At 44.4% G+C, this 16501-nt stretch overlaps 1 protein-coding gene across 2 annotated transcripts in view; it reads right to left on the bottom strand.

Moving 5' to 3' along the window:
* Nucleotides 1–4664: 4664 nt before the first annotated feature.
* Nucleotides 4665–16501, bottom strand: part of usp37 (ubiquitin specific peptidase 37) — a 78807-nt gene continuing 66970 nt past the window's right edge. For both annotated transcript variants that reach the window (XM_073046268.1, XM_073046269.1), the window contains 4 exons: nt 15185–15300; nt 13578–13647; nt 11791–11929; nt 4665–8876 (listed from right to left, as the gene is read on the bottom strand). In XM_073046268.1, the coding sequence (XP_072902369.1) occupies nt 8789–8876; nt 11791–11929; nt 13578–13647; nt 15185–15300 (413 nt within the window). In that variant the 3' untranslated portion in view covers nt 4665–8788. The remainder of the gene's footprint in view (nt 8877–11790; nt 11930–13577; nt 13648–15184; nt 15301–16501) is intronic.

Raw genomic sequence — 16501 nt, 5'->3', positions numbered from 1 at the left:
CATTCAGTTATACATGGAGATATACAACACGGGAGCAGGCCTGGTCCATGCCGAGCAAAATTCACATCTAAGCGAATCCCATTTGCCTGTGTTTGGCCCACATCATTCTAACCTTTCCTACCATGTACGTTTTCCCTGTACAATTGCCTTTTAGATGTTGTTAATGTACTGTATCCGCCTCAATCACTTCCTCTGGCAGCTTGTATACTCCCCTATAAGGTCACCCCGAGTCTCTGAAATTGCAAGGAATAAAGTTATACCCTGTCCAGTTTCTCCGTATAACTCAGTACTGGGAACATTCTCATATTGTCTGTTCATGGCAGGGCACTGAGGAGTGTGGTCGAATAAAGGGCTCTGGGAATACAGATGCATAATTGGTTGTAAGGAGCTTTTGACACATTGGCCTTCATAAATCAGAGTACTGAGTACAGGAGTTGGAACGTTATGTTGAAGTTATGTGATGTTGGTGAGGCCAAATTTGGAATATTTTATACAGTTCTGGTGTATGGGGTGTCTAGGGAGGGGTGGTGGGGGGGGGGGGGCTGCCGTGCCCTTTTCAGGGCAGCTCGTCCCTCTTTGGTCCCCACCTGGCGCTCAGCTCTCACCTGTGGCTCCAAGTAGCTGTAACACGCGCAGCGGCCACCCCCCCCCCCCCCGGTAAACCGTCTCGGCAGACGGGCCAAACCGGGTGAGGGTAGCCGACAGGTATTCGACCCTCGGTGAGGTAGGGGATCTGCCTATCCCAGTGTGTGAAGTCTGGCCATGGCGGATTGAGCGATTAATGGTCCAACGGTCAAGAAGGCAGGCCAGCAGGTGTTGGAGGAGCGCTGAGAGCACAACAAGGCACTTAGACGTCCTGGACATCCACTGAAAGAGGTGGTGATCTCTTCAAACTCACCCGGCAGAAGGCAAAGGCAAACCACTGCTGTAACCTGCCACGAACATGATTTCCCACTATGTCAGAGCGGCGTGGAGGGAAATCAACCGCCAACTGGAAATTCCAGATGCGACCTACGACGACTGGTCACCCAACTTCAGGAAAGAGATCAATAAGTAGGATTGGGAGTGTTATAGAAAATTAACAATAATGATGCTGGAACATGACCTGAGTTGTAGGGAAGGGTTGAATAGTTTAGGACTTTATTCCCTGGAGAGTAGGAACATGAAGGGAGATTTGACAGAGGCATACAAAATTATTTCGGATATATTGCAGATAGGGCAAATTTAAGCAGACTTTTCCCTCTGAGGTTGGGTCAGATACGAACTGGAGGTTAATAGGTTTACAGTGAGAGGTGAAATCTTTAAGGGGAACTTCTTCATACAGAGGGTGGTGCAGTGAGGAATAAACTGCCAGCATAAGTAGTGGATGCAGGTTTGATTGCAACATTTAAGAGAAATTTGGGAAAGTACATAGATGGAAGGGTATGAATGGCTTCCACAGGATGGAGGAACATAGAACCTACTCCAATATCAATTCAACACATATCTCCCACATAGCTCTTCAATTTTCTTTGATTCTTGTGCCTATCACACCAGCCATTACTGTTTGGTTCGGTGCAGCATCCCCTCACAATATCCGAGGAGTTCAGCGAACTGTCGGGTCAGCAGAAAATGTCACTGCAGGACCAGTATGTGTCCAGGACAAAGAAGCGGGCAGGGAGAAAGAAATCATTTCAGACACTATTTGCCCTGTAAACTGCCTGTTCCAAAAGCTCCCTTCTGGAAAGCACTTAATACAAAAACTTCACACCATTTTAGAAGTTTATCCCCAGGCAGTTGATCTGATCAACTATTCTAGCTACCCCCCCACATCTCCCTCTATTACCTGTCAGTGCACTGCACTGTACACTTTAAACCACTTTTTCTAGTGCTATCTGTATTTTTTGATTTAACTCCTTGTATTTGTTGAATGTTGTATGTCACACTCTGACCAACACACATCAAATTCCTAATACATGTAAATGCATGTGGTGAATAAAGTTGACTTTTGATCTAAAAGTTTAAGTGTCTCTATGTATTGCCTCTCCCACCAACCCTGGCAGCACTTTCTATGCACCCACCACTCTCTGTGAATCTGAAACCTATCTAGTTGTCCACCCCATCTACACTGCTGTTAGTGCAATCACATCCTTCTTGTAACATGATGTACTGTGGAAAAACTTCTCTACAATTCCAGCAGAACATCCTTGCTCTCGTACATCAACATCTGACTATGCATAGTTGTAATAATCCAGATGACCAGCCTACCCACCTTAAAGGACATACTGAAAACACAGATCATGAAGGACTCCACCCACCCTGCTCATGGAGTTTGTCCCACTACCAACAGGGAGGAGCTACACAACATCCATGCCAGTCCCTCCAGATTTAAGAAGTTACTTCCCCCAATCTGCAAGGATGATCAACACCTCCACCCACTAACCCATCCCACCACAACCCCACTACTTCATTATTTCCTGTCAGTCACTTTATGAACTAATACTCCCGTGCTTACTGCCACTCTATGGCATACAATCTATGTATATAAGCTATCTTATATATTTATGGTGTACTTTTATTATTGTGTTCTTTTACTGTGTTTTTTGTGCTACATCAGATATGGAATAACAATTATTTTGTTCTCCTTTACACTGGAAATGACATTAAACAATCTTGAATTCTGAATGAAGAGTCTCAGCCCAAAACGTCGACTGCTTATTTTCCCTCCACAGATGCTGCCTGACCCACTGAGTTCCTCCAGTAATATTTTTTGTCTAATAAAAATGCTCTCAACTCCAATCCATCATTGAAGATGCTGACTCATGTTGGGCAGTATCGGTGGCAGGCAATGTTCCCTTCTCATTGCTGCCATGGGGAAGGGGGTACAGTCTTGGGTCCTACACCACCAGGTTCAAGAATAGTTATTACCCTGCAACCAAGAAGCTTCTGAACCGGAATGGATAACTTCACTCACCTCAACGCTTAACCGATTACACAACCTATGGATTCACTTTCAAGGACTCCACATCTCATGTTCTCAATATTATTTATTTATTTGCTTTTTAAAATATTTGCTGTTTGTCAGTCTTTGTGTGTAGTTTTCCATTGATTCTACTGTATTTCTTTGTTGTACAGTGAATAGCTGCAATAAATTAATATCAGGGTAATATATGGAGACATATGTACTTTGACAATAAATTTACTTTGAAATGAACAGTTGAGGTTTTAGTTCAAGACTACAGCTGGATTGAAAGATTGATCTGAAATGTTGACTGTCAACTTCCCTCCATAGATGCTACCCGACCCACTGATTTCTTCCAGCATCTTTTGGTGATACTCCAGATTCCAGCCTCCGTAGCCGTTTGTCTCTATTCCACCATTTGGTTGAAGAGAGGAACCCAACCCCATCCACCTACCCCAATTCCATAACCTTCCAGGTTGCGAAACCAAAGTTCTCATCTGAAACAACTGCTCCTCTTTCCACAGATGCTAGGATTGGGCAGGAGGTAAAGAGGTCTGAAGTCCCACACCAGCAGGTTGGAACATCCAAGATGGCGGCATGACGCAGCTTGCAGCAGCCACTCCGGAGCTGATTAACTGTTATTTGTGAAGCAGGGTGCCGTGCACAATCATAATCGGTTGAAAATGGACGTGGGAGCACGGAGGAACATTGGGAAATTTCCAGGAAGACCTTCGTTGCTGCTGCTGCTGTGTGGTCCGGGACTCTGCTGGGAAGAACAGGCCCCCAGACCTCAGGGTCGCATTGCTGATGGCTGTTGGCGGGGGCGTCTTAATATGCTCGGAGAAGCTGTGCCAGAGGCTCGGAGGTTCAATGGACTCTGAGTCCGCTGCGATCAGGTTGCTTTCAGTGTGTGCTGCGTCTGCGAGGCTGGGTTCGACGGAGCTTTCATTGTGTGCTGCGTCTGCGAGGCTGAGTCAGGTGGCACCGTGGAAGTCCATAGCGGGGGTATTCCCTTCTGCCGCCTGCCTGAGATGACGAGTCTCTCGGGACCCTGAGGACTTGTGGAAACCGTGTGGTGGTTTCTTTCGAACTTACAGTCTTTTAACATCTTTGGACTATTTTTACTGTGCCCATGGTCTGTTTTTTTTATCAATTATGCTATTGTTTGCACTGTTGTAACTATGTGGTTTTGTGCAGGTCTTGTAGCTTTAGTTTTTGGTCTTGTTTTGTCTGGTGGATTTGGAGCTCCTTTTCGGGGAACGCGTTAAGATGGTAGCGTGATATTAATACGCAGCAGCCTCTCTGGACTCTGGACTGGGGATTGCCAAATGTTATGTGGATTTTCTGGTGTAGTCTGTTTTGCCATATGCTTTTGTGATATCATTCTGGAGGAATGTTGTCTCATTTTTTAACTGCATTGCATTTGTGGTTTCTAAATGACAATAAACTGAATCTGAATCTATTTCCCTCCAATCATTCACAACCCTAATCACTGCATCAGTATAGCAACACTATGACTACTTTGATCACTTTGCACTAACATGGGTTATGAATTTTTTTGTTCTTATTTATGTTTTTCTTTGAAGGCTGCCTATATGATGGAGTTGCTGCAAGTACTAGAGCAGACATGTGTATACAGCAATGAACTTGACTTATTCGATGCTCTCGGACCGATTTTCATCCAATAGGGTAAAAAAGAACAAGCCCACAAACGGACAGACTATTTATTTGTTAAACAGATTCATGAGTTTTATTGTCACAAATCAGATCTGCAAGTGCCGTTTAAAAAAATCAAATCATCACAGGGACAGCAGCAATAGTCACAGGCAAAACTCATCTGCTAAAACACAGAAAAAAACCTTAAATATAGGAAACGCTGCTCTCAGTCACACCTGAAGGGAGACAATCTTGCATCACCATGGACTGTGGACACAGGAGATTGTACACACCAAACCAGTGTAGGTGGGGTTGTGAACTGAGCCCTTATTTCAAGAAAGAAGTGTCACATCCACGCAACTCTTATTGTCTGCTCTGACACAAGATCATTTACACACATAAATATCTGGATAGATATATATATATATATATATATATATATATTTATATATTATATAAATACAAGCAGTCACATTGGAGACCCGTTGTTGTGACTTGGCGGCTAGGCCATACTCAGGAACTGGACAAATAAAAAGTGAGAATTCCAGAAAATCAGCCCTTCTGCTGTGGACAGAGGAGCACGCCGTTAGTGAGCGTTATAGTGAGGCTCAATCTGGGCCCTCAGCCTGTCACTGTCGTCAGTGCTAGTGTGATTGTCCCTCCTGCTTGAATACAGAACTATAAACCCACACCCTCAACTGTGATCAGCATCTAATGGAACAACGAGGGAAGTCTGGAGGGTACAGTGACCGTCTTAGTTCCCTGCAACATTAAATCAGTCCAGTCCTAGTAACAATCTATACAAAACCTTAACCATTAATGAAGTTACTCCACAGATTTCACACAAGGAATCCTGAGTGCAAGGAAAGGACAGAGAGAGAGATACATGTAGCCTTCAGCACTGGGGGCAACTGACTGCTTGGAGGGATGGGGAAAAAAGATAGATGTGGTGTCCCAGGGGCAGCTAGCTTGGAACAGAGCGTTTCCGGAACATCATAACCTGCCATCACTGCCACCTCTGCTTACTGCCAAAAGTGAAACCCGGATAAATGAAAGTGAGGTAAACATACAGAGGAAGAAGTGTTTGTAGGAGTACTTGGCAGAGAGAAAGATCAGATCTTTAAGGGCGACCTCAACTAAGAATAGTTGAACTATAAGTTATTGCAAACAGATACAGGCCAGCCTGTTGATCAGAGGTCTGGCCACAACACCAATGATTGTTTCAATAGCAATCAGTTCAAAGATAATTAAGGAAAGAACAAAACCTCTGCACTACCTGAGAGTGCAGCATCAGTTGATTACTTCAGTGAGATTGGGAGCTGGAGAAGAGAGTGAGATCCCAATTGAGATTCAATCTGACCTCAGACAGGACAGAATATGTTGGCTAGTCATTCTCGCACTGCCAGGCAGGGAGCGTTCAGGCACCAGACATTAGGATTAGTTGCTGACAAGTATGTCCTGATCCTATGGGTCTGTCAACCTCTGACTGCAGGCTGCCAGGCCTCAACAGAACCCGGTGACTGGCTCTATGTATCAGGAGATGGGAGGAAGGGACAAGCAAGGGCGAACATCAGGGAAGCTGAGGGGCTCCACAAAGCAGGGAACTAGTGCTGAAGTCCTGGTGTGGAAAGATGAGCCTGCATAAGTGAGGTCTCCCAATAGTTGTTCAGTGAGGCTTCATTTGACTCAGTCTGTGCAAATGTGAACGTTACTCCTGCACTAATACAGAGCAGTTGCCCCACTCTGGTTAACATATTAGAGAACAGGGCTAATGGCTGGAAATTTATAGAACTCAGGTGATCTGGATTGTGACAACCAGATAAGGGACATGTGTGAAGAAGCTGTTCTTCCCTTTCCCACTCAGAGACAGGGTATCTCTGAAGTAGCTTTCATCTCATACACATAGACAGCACTATCCCCTCAACCTCAGAGGGACAACCCCACTCATCCACCATTGCCCCATTCCATATATAGAACCTAGCAAGCTGATGTAAACAAAAGGGCAGGCCAGTGTTTGATCCACAGAACTGACCCTGGGGAGGGTGTTCGGGGTAGGGGGGTAAGGGGCATTCCTCACAGCCCAGTGTTCAAAAGTACCAGACACAATAGTTGACTGATCCAGTCTGCTGTACAGACAGGACAGCAGAATCAGTGCTGGGAAAGACTTACTGCAGGGCCCAGTTGTGGTCTGATAACATTCTCAGCCTTTCGCCGCCCCATCTTTACATTGACCATCGCCGACAAAGCTAGTGTGACCTCACTTGCCAGAACAGGGGCATTTGGCCTTCACGTAAAATTAACTGAAGCCAAACGATGCGAGTTTTCTTCTTGCGCTTTATTTTTAATTAACACATAACTTAGTGAATTTAAATAAACATTTAAAAAAATTTTTCCCCTACTTATATGTTTTAGAATGTCAGTGGGATTTAGAAAATATGGAGAAGGCCTGACCACATGTCTGTGGAGTCCATGGGCAGAGCCTCAGCTCCCACTACCCAAGACTTCAACACCACTCACAGATTGCTTCACCTCACTACAATCACCACAGTGCAAAGACTCCACAACATCAGGGGTGAAAAAAAGAGGCAGTGAGAAAATGCAGGCTGGGACAGACACTAGCCATCCAATAGGGGAAGGGAGACTGACAGAATCATAGCTGAAGAAACAACACGCCAAAGGAGGTGGATATTCACCATGCTGTCTCTAAATGCAGGCTAGATGCAAAGATGCACCTCAAATTTAACAACAGCACCTCTGCACATCTGGAGTCTGAGTGCGAAATGCTGGGAACTACTGAGACAGCAGTCTAACACTGGGAGTCTCAGCAAGGACTGGTTCACTGCAGCAACATCGCACACAAGGGTGCCGTGGTTACAACAGAACCACTTCTAATGCACTGACTTATTCAATGCATGCTCAGCTATGCGAGGGAGTCTAAACTCTATGGATCTTATACCAGTGAGATGGCATTACAACCTGTGTAGATCAATGGGGAATGACCCAACCACCATCACATGTGATCATTCAACGGATGCTGCAGCTTGTTTCCACAGTCAAGGACCTTCCCTTGCTCTTGGAAAGACAAGAGCACATCTTGGGTGAGGCAAGGCAATGGTTTCCAGGGCATGGACCTCGAGGTGCAGAATGTAAAGTGTAGAGTGAAGTGGTGTTGCTGGAACTGAGGGATTCTTCCTCACCTCAACACAGGGAATCAGCAAGATCACTAGAAACCCTATAAATCTTGATAAAACCAAAACACAATTAACAGTAGATAACTCTTTGATAAGGGCGGCTTTCATTTAAGGCACACGAGCTGGTCTGTTGCTGTGTGAAGACTGCAAACCCTCTGTTGCTGGCACAAGCATGGGGACACCTTGATTACCAACTTCATGGCTGCTCGAGCACAAAGAGGGAGGGAGGGTGAGTGGGGCACAAAGCTCCAGCAGATCGGAAAGGCCACAGCAAATGGTCAGCTGGATGAGGAAAGCCAAGATTCCTAAGTCAGGGAGGGTGGGTGTGGGGGTTAGTTCAAGGCTCTGAAAGAACAGGCAGCCACAGCAACTGGTCAGGTTGGACAAGAAAAGCCAAGATTCAAAAGTCTTCCATTCTCCCAAAGAGAAAAAACATGACACCCCATTGGAAACATGTTAATACCGAATTAATGCTACAGCCTTCAAAAAAAAACCTTTACATATCACAACTCAACAATACAAAATGAAGTCTAAACCCTGCTTCAGCACTACGGTTTGAATGCCTCGGGGAGCTCCAGTAAGCTTAAAGCAACCACGTGAGGCTATGAACCAGGACCACCAAAACCTCTGCAGGGCAAGAGCAATTTTAGTTTGATATATTATATATTTCTTTTCTTTTAAAAAAAAAACATAAAAAACTCTCATGTCCAAACAGCCTCATGGTAGGATTCCATCTTGAATTCCGTGGGAATCTTTGGAATTAGAGACAGATTGACACCAGTACCAGACCAGGATTCATAGGAAAAAGTCTGGTGCAAGTTGCCTAGAGGAGTGAGCCCAACACACCGTGTTGAACTCCAGCACCTTTCCCTGGCTTGGAATGACCACAAGGGTCAGCACCCTGACCAGAGATCTATCACTATTTTGAGAGGTATTTTTCTCCCTAGGACTAGCTGTAAACGATATTCAGTCCCTGGTTTGAGTAACTTGCCACTGTCTGTCACAGAGGTTGTAGCACTGGTCTGCTGCAGTCCAGACCCGTTGGCTGTTGACTCTTCTCTGTCTCCACCAGCTCCTCCAGTATCTCCCTGTGGACGGGACAGAAGGAAAAATGGTTAGTGATGGAAGAGCTAGAGGTCAGAAGCAAAGGGTTTAAGGTGAAAAGTATTTTGTAGAATTGGGAACTGTAAGCATGTAGGACATGGGTGGCCCATTTACTCCTATCCACACATAACAGATGATTTCACCTGGTCCCTTGACATGACCTGTTTGGTCAAGAAAGCACAGCAGCATTTCAACTTCCTGAGGAGTTTGGGGCAGGTAGCAAGGCACCCCACCAATTTTTTACAGAACCATCGAGTGTGCATCACTGTCTAGTGCAGAAATTGTAAGGCATCTTACTACAAGACCCTAAGGATTGAAACCTGCTGACACATTGGGGTCTCTCTTCCACCCATCTGAGATATTTACCAGGAGTGCTGCATACACAGAGCCTTTAGCATCGTCAATGATCCCTCCCATTCAACCAACAATCTCTTTGACTACCTACCATTAAGCAGAGGGTACCACAACTTTAGGGACAAGACTATTAGGATGGGCAATAGCTTCTTCACCCAGCCCTGCTGAACTTCCTGCCACCACCCAGACTTACCATGTATGAAGTACCAGTAGCGTTATACTGTTTACTTTTAAACTTGTGTCATAAATGCACCTTATTATTTGTGGTAATATTACTTTGTGTTGTGTGTGAGCTAGTGTTGTGCACCTTGGCCCAGAGGAACGACGTTTAATTTGGCAGTATACACATGTATGGTTGAAATGACAATAAACTTGAACTTGAAGTAAGTTACAATAGTAGAATTTGAAGTTGGACAAGACGTTGTTGTGGCCTAATTTGGAGCGTTGTGTGCAGTTCTAGTCACCAACCTGCAGGAAAGTTATCAATAAGAAAGAAAAAGAACTGAGAAAATTTACAAGGATGTTGCCAGGACTTGAGAACCCGAGTTATAGGGAAGGGCTGAATAGGTTAGGAGAATGTAGGAGATTGAGGGGAGATCTGATAGAGGTTTTCAAAATTATGATGGGTATAGATAGGGTAAATGCAAGCAGGCTTTTTCCACTGGGGTTGGATAAAACTAGAACTGTTCACTGAAACCTCATCCCATTCCTGCTTCCCCCCTCACCTTTTTCCTTACTTGCCCATCACCCACCTCCGATGCTCCTCCTTCCCTTTCTTCCACAGTTTTCTACCCTCTCCTCGCAAATGGGACTAGCTTGGATGGGCCATCTTAGTTGGCATGGACCTACTCTGTATTGATTGACTCTATGACTAGTGTCACAGTGAACCCCATCTGATTTCCAAACGCTCTCCTTTTCCAGTCTGGCCTGTACACAGCTCCAAACCAACCCACTCACCAATGTGGATGAATCCTTCAATCTGACAACAGGTAAGTTTCTTCAACCCAGACTTACTGGACTTATGAAGTTTAATCAATAAAAAGCATAATGCTATTACACCACTTGCGACCCAGGTTTACTGTCTGTAAGAAACTTGTATGTTCTCCCGTGATCACAGGGGTTTCCCCTGTGCGTGTATGCTAACTTGTATGCTTCTACTGCCAGTGTAACCAGTTTCCAGTGCTTCCTCCCACACTCCAAAAATGTTCTATGGGCTCCATGGTTAATGGGTTAATTGGTTCCACGGGTGTAACTGGGCAGAACTGGCAAACAAATTTCATCAGGAACTTTATTTCCCTCACATCACATTAACAGGGCATAGGTAGATTGGAAACACTGGTATCTTTTACCCCAGTATTGAAATACCTGATATGCCAGGGTGGCACAGTAGGGTATTCATTAGGGTAACACATCAGCCTCCCAGATTCAATTCTTGCCACTGTCTGTAAGGGACCTGTATGTTCTCCTTGGGACCACATGGGTTTCCTCCAGGTGCTCCCGTTTCCTCCCACATCCCAAAGATGTACCGGTTAGTAGGTTAATTGGTCACTTGAATGTAATTGGACCAGAAAGCCCTGTTACTGAGCTGTATCTCTAAATAAAATTAAAATAACAATAGAGGTCACGCATTTAAGATGAGGGGGAGTTCGAGGAAATGTGAGGGCAAATTCTTATTTAAAACAGAGCGGTGAGTGATTTTAAAACTGTCTTTAAAAATCAGAACTGGTGAAGGGTGTCGGCCTGAAACGTTGACTCTTTATTCCTTTCTATAGGTGATGCCTGACTTGCTGAGTTCCTCCAGCATTTTGTGTGAATATACAGAGAATGGAGGGATGTGGGTCTTATGCAAGCTGAAGAAAACAAGTTAGTTAACTGGCACATGTTGGCTGAAAAGCCCGTTCTTGCGCTACACTGTTCAATGTTTCTACCTTTATCATCCCACCACTCTCTGTGTATAGAACTTAACTCTGACAATCCCTCTACACTTTCCTCCAATTACCTTAAAATTATGCCCCCTCATATTAGCCACTTCTGCCCTGGGAACAAAAAGTCTGGCTATCCACTCGATATATACCCATTATCATCTTGTACACCTCTTATCGTCACCTGTCATTCTCCTTCACTCCAAAAAGGAAAGCCCTAGCTTGCTCAATCTATCCACATTAGACACTATCTGTAATCCAGGCAGCATCCTGGTAAATCTACTCTGAAACATCCTTCCTATAAAGAGATCACCAGAACTGAACACAATATTCCAAGGAGGAACCTTCACCTATGGTTCGAGTTGGTAGGCCATTTCTGTCCAGGGTAAATATCTCTGGCTGTCCACTCAATCTGTGCCTCTTATCATCTTGTACACATCTTGAAATAGAACTGCTTCCCCAGTCCCCAGGGGAAGTGATCAATTGTTACTGAGGGCGGATGATGCCATTAGTCAGACAAGCAAAAGACAGGGGAAGCCTTGAAGTGAGGGCAGGTGGGGTGGTGCAACATTATTAGGTGGACTGGAAAGGGCAGTAAGATCCATGCATGTTCAGCTCTTACTTGTGCATGTAGAAGAATATGTAGCCACTCTTGTCTCGGTCTGCCTGGACTGTTCCCTCCACTGTCCGGGACACCTCCAGATCATTGTACGTCAGCCAGGTCTGCTTCTTTATGTCGAACACATCACTGATGTAGTGACCTTCACAGGGCGATAATTTCAACAATTGTTAGTTGGATTAGTAGAAGATTATGTAGACATTTGAGATTGTTGTTTTAATAAGATTAAAGAGAGTGATAGGCTTTATTTGTCACATGTACATCAAAAACACACAGTGAAATGTCTCATTTGCACCAATGACCAACTCGGTCTGATGATTGTGCTGGGGGCAGCCAGCAAGTGTTGTTATGCTTCCAGTGCCAACGTAGCATGCCTACAACTTATAAAATCTAACCCACACATCTTTGGAATGCGAGATGAAACTGAAGTACCCACAGGAAATCCACAGTCATGTGGAGAAGTGCAAACTCCTTACAGACAGCAGGATGAATCAAACCTGTCAGTTATCGCCAGCAATGTAAAGTGGTTGTGCTAACCACTAGGCTACTGTGCTACAATCCTAATGTAGAACGTGGTCAAACTAATTTATTTTCCTTAATTGCCTCACATTCTTCAATTTTAAATCTTAACTTGCAGACCAGACCTATCTTTTCTCCATATTTACTAAGAAATTATTTGCATAATGATCACTAGATGCAACATGTTTCTCCAACACACACTTCCATCAGCTGCCTTGTCTCATTCCCTAATAGGAGATCAAGAATCACACACTCTCTCGTTGGGACTTCTATGCACCGATTTAGGAAACATTCCTGAACACATTTGACAAATACTATCCCAGCTAGTCCTTGTACGATATAGGATTCTGTTATTCTAACTAATGAATCCCCTCTTACCACAGTTCACCTCTTTTAATTCCTTCCCTTCTGAGTCACAGAACCAGACTCAGTGCCAGGGACCTGACTGCCGTGACTTTCCTCTGCTGGGTCAACCCCGATACCTGTTGCTGGAGGGGATGGCCACGGGGGTACTCTGCATTGAATGTTCAACTCCTTCCCCCTTCCTGACTGTCACCCAGTGTCCTGTGCCCTGCATTTTCAGTGTAATATTTCCCTACCTGTCATATCTATCAACCCCTCAGACTCCTAAATGATCCAGAGTTGATCCAGTTCCAACGCCAACTCCTGCATGTGGAGTGTTAAAAGCTGCAGCTGGATACATTTCTTGCAGGTGAAGCAATCAGGTGATCTCTTGGTGAGGTTGATAAAACATACTGACTGATTGATTACAGGTTGACTGCAATTGTTTGAAACAATGACATGGGGTTTTCTACAAAAACCTGTAAATGAACTCAAGGTTATGGTCTAACTGCTGTGTAAAGCCGCTAAGCTCGAGCCTCTGCAATGGAATACGAGCCCACAAATCCTAACTCAGAGTAAAGAATGCCACCCACTGGGCTATGACAGACAGACCTTGAGAAGGTGGTGTTCATCATGAAGGAGCTAGGAGGTGCCTTCTTCTCGTAAGTACCATCAGGGAGGAGGTACAGGAGCCTGAAGACCCACATTCACATTTTCCCTTCTTCCCCTCCACCATCAGATTTCTGAGCATTCGATGAACACTACCTCTCTTTTCCACTCCTGATATTTTTTATTCCTTATACTCCTTATAACAGCTTTTTTTTGTCTTGCACTGTACTGCTGCTGCAAAACAACTAATTTCACAACGTACAGTATATTAATGATAATAAACTTAGTTCTGGTTAGGGATTAGGGTGTTAGGTACCTACCAGAGGAAGAGGAGCTGCCGATGTGACTGACGACACTGATCAATCTATAGGAGTGGACGAGCTCACCTGTCTGCAAGAACAGGAGGCAGTTAGTAAACCATCTCAGTCTGTCACAGTACATCCATTGCAACAAAGGCATGCCACACTGGACCCTGGAGACCAGGGCTGACCTGCCTCCAGACTACATATCTACCAGATGCACTCAAGCAAACCCCCAGACTTTTTTCTTAAACAACACACCCCTAACCCATGATGTTATCTAAGTGGATGATCAAGAATGGAGTGTAGATAAAGTAAATGCAATCAGGCCTTTTCTACTGAGGTGGGTGAGACGAGAACAAGAGGTTAAGAGTGAATGGTAAAGAACAAGGAGACTCTGAGGGGGAACTTCTCTCAAAGGGTAATGTGAGTGTGGGCTGCTAGCAGAAATGGTGGATACGGGTTCAATTGTAACATTTCAGCGAAGTTCCGATAAATAGATGAATGGGAAGGCTATGGTTCAGGTGTGGGTGGATGGGACTAGAAAGGGTAATAGTCTGGCATGGACTGGTTGGACCGAAGGGCCTGTTTATGTGCTCTATGACTAATGGGTTCACGTTATCCTCACCAGCCTGATTCGGAAGGGCAGTTCAATTCGGAGGTACAGTCTACATACCAGATGTCTATCAAAATATGTCCCAAAAACCAGAGGAGGTTTATGAGAATGACTCCAGGAATGAAAGGGTTAACATACGGCACATATTTGATGGGTCTGGTTCTATATTCGCTGGAGTTTAGAAGAATGAGGGGGGCGAGTCTCATTGCCACAGAGAGCTTTGGAGACCTTGGGTACATTTAAACAGAGGTTGATGGATTCTTGATGATTAAAGCTGTCAAATATTATACAGAGAAGGCAGGAGAATGAGATTGAGAGCGAAAAATATATCAGCCATGATGGAATGCAGGAGCAGACAATGAGCACAGCCAACTATGGCAATACTGGCACAGATTCACCATCCTGTGGCTAAAGAAATTCCTTCTCATCACGGTTCTAAAGGGATGATCTTTTAATTTGAGGCTGTGGCCTCTGGTCCAAGATTCCCTATACTATTGGAAACATCCTAACCACTGTCTAGGTCTTTCAATATTCGGTAGGTTTCAATGAACCCCTTATGTTTCTGAACTCCAGCAAATACAGGACCAAAGCCATCAAACACTTCTCGTATATTAACCCTTTCATTCCCAGAATAATTCGCATGAATCTCCTTTAGACTCCCTCCAAGGCCAGGACATCTTCATAAGGGGCCCAAAACTGTTCACAATACTCCCAACTGCATTTGTGGCTCCCAAATCTGTGGCTTTGTAATCCCAAGCTTATTCTGTACTAGTGATTAGGGCACAGTCTGTTGCAACCACTGTCCTACCCCAGCTACTAAGCACCCTCTAATGCCCTTCCCTTGGACAACATTGGTGGCGTGGAGAGGGGAAACTTGCAGCTTGGGCAACTGTCGGTCTTCCATAAAAAAAAACCTTGCCCAGGCTTGCACCCTGGAAACTTTCCAAGGCGCAAATCCATGGTCTATCGAGATGAATGGAGGCCTACTAAGTACCCAGGCCCATCATCTCACCTCAGCATTCCTCTTCAATTCCGCAGCTTCAGCTTCACTGTAATCCATGTCCAGAATTTCTTCATTGCCAGAGTCTTCATCTGAGCCCATGAGATCTCCAAATGAGTTATTGAACTCTGCAAGTACAGTATCATTGTTGTCACAATAAAATGAGATTAAAATTACAACAGTATTATTGTTGGGAAAATGCAAATTTGTGTAAAACTGTTAGCTCTATGCACCTTTATTAACTTTATTTGTCACATGGACACTGAAATTTCTCTGGAGCAGTGGACGCTGAGCTGAGATCTGACAGAGGTTTATAACATTATGAGAGGCCTAAATAAAGTAGACAGACAGTATCTTTTTCCCCAGGGTTGAAATCTCTAATAGCAGAGGGCATGCATTTAAGGTGAGAGGGAGTAATTTCAAAGGAGATGTGAGGGGCAAGTTTAAAAAAAAGTGATGGGTACCTGAAATGTGCTGCCCAAGTTGGTGGTCGAAGCAGATACATAAGGAATTTTTAAGAGATGTTTAGAAAGGCACATGAATGTAAGGAAAATGAAGGATATTGACATTTTACAGGCAGAAGGGATTAGTTTAGTTGGCCATTTGATTACCAAGTTAACTGATTTGGCACACCATCATGGGCTGTACTGTTCTATGCATTACTGTGAAATCCATAAGGCCAGAAGACATAGGAGCAGAATTAGGCTATTCTGCTTATCAAATCAGTTCCGCCATTTCATCATGGCTGATCCATTGCCCTCTCAACCCCATTCTCCTGCCTTTTCCATGTAACCTTTCATACCCCGACTAATTAAGAACCTTCAACCTTGGTCTTAAATACACCCAATGACCTGGCCTCCACAGCTGCCTATGGCAATGAATTCCACAGATTCACCACCCACTGGCTAAAGAAATTTTTTCCCCTCTCCATTCTAAATGGACACCCCTCTATATTCTGAGGCTGCACCCTCTAGTCTTGGACTCCCCCCAACACAGAAAACATCCTCTCCACAGCCACTATATTTAGGCCTTTTAACATTTGATAGGTTTCAATTAGATCCCCTCCCCCCATTTTTCTAAACTCAAACGAGTACAGGCCCAGAGCCATTACTCACTTGATTAGCCTTTCATTCCTACAGTCACGCTCATGAACTTTCTCTAAACCCTCTCCAATGTCAGCACATCCCTTCTTAGATAAGGGCCCAAAACTCACAATGCTTTATAAAGCCTCAACATTACATCCTTAATTTTATATTCTAGTCCTCTCAAAAGGAATGCTAATATTGCATATGGATTCCTTACCACTGACTAAACCTGCAAAATAACCTT

Source organism: Hemitrygon akajei, chromosome 5 (genome assembly GCF_048418815.1).
Source record: "Hemitrygon akajei chromosome 5, sHemAka1.3, whole genome shotgun sequence".
Classification (NCBI taxonomy): Eukaryota; Metazoa; Chordata; class Chondrichthyes; order Myliobatiformes; family Dasyatidae; genus Hemitrygon; species Hemitrygon akajei.
Note: the sequence above shows the minus strand (reverse complement) of the source record. Positions and strands in the feature narration are given on the sequence as shown.